General features: G+C 44.7%; 1 protein-coding gene across 1 annotated transcript; it reads right to left on the minus strand.

Annotated features, from left to right (window-relative positions):
• Positions 1-5,274: 5,274 nt before the first annotated feature.
• Positions 5,275-6,273, minus strand: LOC137809214 (uncharacterized). The gene has a single exon (XM_068610349.2). The coding sequence runs from the start codon at positions 6,271-6,273 to the stop codon at positions 5,275-5,277; it is 999 nt and encodes a 332-aa protein (XP_068466450.2).
• Between the last annotated feature and the right edge of the window lie 388 nt (positions 6,274-6,661).

Consider the following 6,661-nt stretch of genomic DNA (forward strand, 5'->3'; position numbering starts at 1 on the left):
AAACCTTTTAGTAAAATCGTTTAATGAACAAAAAAATATAAAGGAAAAAAAATCTAAAAGACATGCATATAAATTACAATGTATAGTAAAGTATAGAAAAAATTGGACAAAAGAAGTTAAGTACGACTGTTAGGAACTGCTAATACTAACTAGATCGTTTGATGGTTATACTCAGTAAAAATGAGAAAGAAATAAAGTGTCTAAAAGTAAATTGCAGAAAAGAAAATTTATGAATTTTCTTATTTTATATAAATTTATAATTTTATGTAATTTAATGTGTAATTATAAATTTACTATTTTATACAAATTATATAATTTTATATAAATTATAAATGTATGTAGTTTATAATGATATAATAATTTTAAATTTATTTAATTATAATTATAATTATATAATATAATAAATATATAAATTGTTATAATTATGTAAATTTATTACATTATAACTGTAATTGTTAAATAATTATTTTTTTAAGAACACATTTCTAGCCTTTATAATCCTTCCCTTACCTCAACTTTTTTTGTGAACGTTGTAAATGTTTGATGTTCTCAGGAAAGTGTCTCAACTCCTCATTTAGAGACAAACATAATATAATATTGAAGACCTTCCTTTCTATATGAACTTCCTTAAATCATTGAATTCTTATTCTTTTATTGTCTTTCATTTATTGGTATAAGATAATTTTTTATTCTTAACATTTTTTAAATGAAATATTGATGGTTATAGAAATAATTTTATTAATACACTAGTACAAAAATAAGAAAAGAGTGCTCCTTATTTAATGCGGTTCAGCGCTTAAACGCATTCGTAAAAAACGCGGTGGTATTTTTGAAATTATTTTGATTTACAAATTCGGTTATTTAAATAACCGCATTTGTAAATCAAGAGCTTCCATTTACAAATGCGGCTAAAAGTAATAGCCGCATTTGTAAATCGAAGCGCTTGATTTACAAATGCGGTTTTTACGTTTAGCCGCATTTGTAAATGGTTTTTACCCTAAAAATTTTACGCGCTCAACAGTTTCGTTCATTCTCTGTTTGCGCTCATATCTGTTCTTCGTTTTCTCTGGTTGCGAAGTTCTGCATTTTCGAAGGTACGTAACTGCATTGCCCCTCATTCTCTTGTTTCCATTGCCCCTAACAACTGCATTGAACTCCAATGGCTTTCGCTTTCCATATTGCTTTCGTTTTTAATGGGTTTCGCTCTGCATTTTGAAGGTGTATTCATTGCTTCCGCCGCTGTCGCATTTCGCTCTCGCCGCTCCGCCGCCGCACTCGCCGCCGCTGCCGTGTTTCCTCTTCTCCCCTTCCACTCTTCACCAACAACGTGCCCCTAAAACCCCAGCTCATTCAGAAGAATATACAAATGCGGCTATCTCAAATAACCGCATTCGTAAATCGCATTTACAAATGCGGCTCTATAGCCGCATTTGTATTTCTCTGATTTACAACTGCGTGCTGATCAAATGCGGCTCTATAGCCGTATTTTTAAATGTAAAATAGCCGCATTTGATTAGCATTTCTGCGCTAGTGATATTACTATTACTATTTAAATGAATTTTACATTATATAATTTATTTTATCTATTAATTATTTATTTTACTATTTTAGAATTATAGTTGGATATATTAAGATTGGTATATGATATATTATATCATTTATCAATATTGTCTGTATTGTATAAATAAATAAATAAATAGGAAATTGTGAGGTTTTTTTTTTTGAGTTTTTACTACTTAGTTTATTTATCTTTTGTTTTGGCATTGTGAAAGTTGGAGTCTTGATTTCTACATTAACGTGTAAGGTTTAGAATTATCTTTGCCTAGGGGAATGTTTATGGTTGAAAGAGTTTTCTTAAAAGTTTGCATTTGTATTTAAAAGATGTTTTCATATAAATTCTTAAGGATGAAAAGTCTATCACCATAGATGTGTGGAGGAGTGTTGGAAATGTGCAATGAATTGTTGAATTATTTGTTGGAATGAATCCGAATACTTGAGTGAAATCTTGATGATGCTGAAATGTTGTTGCTATTATTGCTATTATTATTGTACTATTTTTTTTAAAGATTTGTTGGGGCAAGGGGAAGCATGGAGCAGAATCAGAAACAATGGCAGATATATTAATATTTGTTCTTGCCGGTTGACTTAATTGCATTCGTACGTCTAACGACGATCACACGCCCAATTTTCTTTGCCTCCGTTCGTGCTTTCCTTCGATCAAACACCTGAACTTGCAAAGACAAAGGGGCGCCCTAGAGGCCGTTTGCACTCCGATGCTCAAGTCAATACTGAGACTAGGAAACACCAAAACTCTTAGCTGTGAAAGCTCTGTGTAAACTGTGTGTGTATTGCGTACCTTGTTAGGTTTATTACTACCCTTTATATAGTCTAGGGTTTCCGCTACCCGCATTTAGGGTTTCTAAGGGTATGCCTTAGCGTCGCTATCACCCACTCTTAGGGCAATCTAACGCATAAGGCTCCCTTACTGGAGTGCAACCTCTGACGGGATGGCCACTTGGGTACCTACTTGTGCACCTAATATCTGGGGCCATCCGTCCTGGAAGTGCCCTAGCTGTTCACGTGCCATGCATGCAGCCTACCCATGGAACGTAACCCTCATGGGCCTTTGCACTTCCAGCGGTTCTTTACTTGTGCCACGCCTGAATGCGCTATGCACACCCCTCGTGCAGTCTTCCCTTATGGTTGGCCAATAGTATCCCGCACGAATAGCCTTCGATGCTAGAGATCAACCACCGATATGACTCCCGCATATCCCTTTGCGAAGCTCTGCCATTATTCGCGTGCACTGGTTGCCGCTTACACATACCAAGATTGGGTGGGTGCACCCGTGTCTAAACAACTCTCCGTCAATGAGAGTGTACTTGGCTGAATTTTTCTTTATATTTCTGTGCTCTGTGGGTTATAATGAAAGTATCCCATCAGCCAGGTAGCGCTTGTAGGACGTCATCCAAGTTTCTCCTCCTTCGACCAGGCAGACCTGCAATGGTTCTTCCCCAAACACTAGATATGTGCTTATCCTGGGCGTTTTCAGTGTCTTCTGAGTCAGTGACCGATGACTCCTCTTCCCTCATCTCGACGTACTGACCTGATGGACCCCCATCAGATTATCTGCGGTGAAGGTTCGAGGTGTCTTCAGGGTTTCTTGTATGACGATCCTCTGTCTGCTCCCCTTACCGGAACTGACGAGCTTAGCTAGCAAGTCAGCTAGGGCATTCTGATCTCTAGGGACATGTACAAGCTCGAACACCGCAAACGACCCCTTCAGAACTTGGACGTACCCTAGGTAGGCGGCTATCTGAGGGTCTTTGGCCTGGTATTCTCCTGTTGCCTGACCCGTGACTAGTAGGGAGTCACTCTTCGCCAACAAACTCTGCGCACCCATCCCCTTGGCTAATAACATGCCAGCGATCATGGCTTCATACTCCGGTTGGTTGTTGCTGGCCTTGAAGGTGAACCGTAGGGCCTGCTCGATCAATAGCCCGTTCGGTCCCTCCAAGATGATGTCAGCGCCACTGCCTTGTTGGTTAGAGGACCCATCTATAGAGAGCACCCATCGGAAGTTGGCTTCCTCTTGGTGTGCATCTGCCGAGGAGAGCTCTACCACAAAATCTACGTAGACTTGGCCTTTGATAGGGCCTCTGGGCTCGTACTGGACATCAAACTCTGATAGTGCCACTGCCCAACGTACCATTCTTCCCGCCATGTCCGGCTTCTGTAGAACCTTGCAGAGAGGCAGATCTGTCATCACCACTACAGTAAAGCTCTGGAAGTAGTGGCGAAGTCTCTTGCTGAGAACACCACTGCTAGGGTTGCCTTCTCTAGGGCCTGGTATCTTACCTCAGGCCCTTGCAATACTTTGCTCACAAAGTATATTGGCTTCTGTGTTTAGTCCTGTTCCTGCACAAGGATCGAACTGATCGCCTGTTCTGTTACTAGGAAGTACAGGCGAAGCGGTGTACCCAGCTGTGGCTTGCACAACACTGGGGGACTGGCCATGTACTCCTGCAACTTGAGGAACACCTCCTCGCACTCCCTGGTCCAGATGAACCTGTTGTTCCTCCTTAGACACTGGAAGTAAGGGTGACCTTTGTCTCCTCCAGCTGATACAAATCTAGACAGAGCGGCCATCCGCCCTGTCAACTGCTGCACCTTCTTCATTGAGATCAGGCTCCTCATCGCGAGGATTGCAACGCACTTCTAGGGGTTCGCCTCTATCCCACGCTCGGTGAGTAAGAAACCCATGAACTTACCCGCTTCCACCCCGAAAACACACTTCTCGGGGTTCAGCTTCAATCTATACTTAGCTATTGTTGTAAATAACTCTTCTAAATCAACGACATGTTGATCCTTCACCTGTGAGGTCACCACCATGTCATCCACATAGGCTTGCATATTTTGCCCTATCATGGGCGCGAACACTCTGTCCATCAGCCTCTGGTAGGTGGTGCCTGCGTTCTTCAGCCCAAAGGGCATCACTCTGTAACAATAGCAAGACAGCTTTGTCATGAACGCCGTCTTGCATTCGTCCTTGGGATGCATCTTAATCTGGTTATACCCAGAAAAAGCATACAGAAAGGAGCAATCTGCAACCCGAGGCGCTATCCACCAAGGCGTCAATGCTTGGCAGAGGATAAGAGTCCTTCTGGCAGGCCTTGTTGAGGTCTGTGAAGTCCACGCACATCCGCCACTTCCCATTGGCCTTCTTCACCAGGACCACGTTCGCCAGACATTCGGGGTACTGAATCTCCCGTATGTGGTCGACGCTCAGCAGTTTCTTCGTCTATTCTTTGATGACCTGCCGCCTCTCCTTGTTGAACTTTCTTCTTCTCTGGCGGACAGGTCAGACCTGGGGGTCCATTGTGAGGCAAAGGCATAGGAAGTCAGGGTATATGCCAGGCATGTCCAAGGCGGACCATGCAAAGGCATCCAGGTGTCGCGCTATGACCTCGGTGATCTGGTCCTGCGTCCCTTAGCCCAGTGATTTGCCAAGTTTGAACATCTTGCCTCCGATCTCGCGCTCCAGGACGTCTCCTGCTGGTTCGGGTCGCCTCTCCCGGGCAATCTCTGCACGAGCGACCCCTTCTTCACTTGGTGCCCGGGCGGTGACTGTGAACACCCCTATCTTTGTCTTGAGGCTATTCTCGTAACATCTTTTAGCCTCCTTCTGGTCTGACTTGATGGTGATCACCGTTCCCCCCAAGTCAGGCAACTTCATCTTCATGTGCCTCGTCGATGCTACCACCCTCAGCCTGTTCAACGCGGGTCTGCCCATGAAATGGTGTGAATCTCGCCATGAACAAGCATCTCGTGCCCCTGATCTCCTCCTGGCGCTGTCAAGGTTTGGGCTCCCTGTGACTCCATCAGGTAGTCCTTCAGGAAAACATTCTTTACTAGCTCATCTAACTGGTGTCCAAGCGCCAAACAATTGCGTATGAGGTGGCCAAACGCTTGGTGGAACTCGCACCAGGCGTTTTTGTTAGGCCCCAACCCCTTGTCAGTCTTTGCGGGCATCTTCAATCTCTCCGCTATGTTGGGGACAGCGATCAGCTCCTTCAATTCCACCAGGAAGTTGTGCCTTGGTGGCACATCCTCCCTCGTGCGCCCCCTAGTTTGGGGCTTTTGGGGCTCGTAGGGCTGCTGCTTCGCTGGGGCCCTCTTCTCCGTCGTTGCCTCATGTACCCTCATGGGTTGAGGTTGACTTGGCCCTCGCAGGCGATTGGGGACAACGTAGGTGCACTTCTCGTTGACTTCTCCTTCCCTAACAATATGAGCCATCGCTCGACGCCTGATCTCGCCGAAAGTCTTGGGGCGGCTCCTGATGAGCGACTCACTGAAGGGTCTCGACACGATTCCCTTCCTGAAAGTGTGCACCATCATAGTCTCATCTTTCGTGTTCAGCTTCACCACCTGTGCCCCAAAACGATTGAGGAACTCCTTTAGGGACTCTCCCTGATACTGTCTTACGTCGAAAAAATTGTAAGAGACCGATGGGGGAGCTCGATTGGTTATGTACTGCTCCATGAACAACGTAGAAAATTGCGCGAACGATGTCACGTGCCCATCAGGGAGGCTGATGAACCAACCTAGTGTCGTTCCCGCCAACGTGCTCATGAACAGCTTGCAATGCATTGCGTCAGAGCCCTCAACCAGCATCATTTGTGTGTGGAAGGTCGTGAGATGAGTCGTTGGGTCCTCTACACCTGTGAAGGTGGCTTTAGGACCCACAAACGTGACTGGTATCACGACGTCCATGATCGGTTGTGAAAATGGCATTGGGAAAGCCCTAGGTGGCGTGGAAGGTTCTTACTCTTCCGCCTCACGTTCCCTTTCCTGATTTTGCAAATTCCTACGCAATTCCTCATTGGTTTTGCGCAGTTCTTCGTTTCTTGCTTGCGACGCAGCCAGATCAATCTGGATGCGTTCTTGATCCAATCTTGATGTCGCCACCGTTTCTTGGAGGGCGCGCATCGTTTCCATGATCTATTGCGGGGTGAGGCTCTCACCTCCATTTGGTGCAACAGATCCTTGCCTCGTGTTTCTCATCTTGATGGATCTTCGCTCTGTTCTTGTGAATGGGACAAAGTTTTAGATCGTGCCCCACGGTGGGTGCCAAATGTTCCTGCCGGTTGACTCGATTGCC

This window comes from Phaseolus vulgaris, chromosome 2 (genome assembly GCF_051622355.1).
Source record: "Phaseolus vulgaris cultivar YP4 chromosome 2, ASM5162235v1, whole genome shotgun sequence".
NCBI classification, from domain to species: domain Eukaryota; kingdom Viridiplantae; phylum Streptophyta; class Magnoliopsida; order Fabales; family Fabaceae; genus Phaseolus; species Phaseolus vulgaris.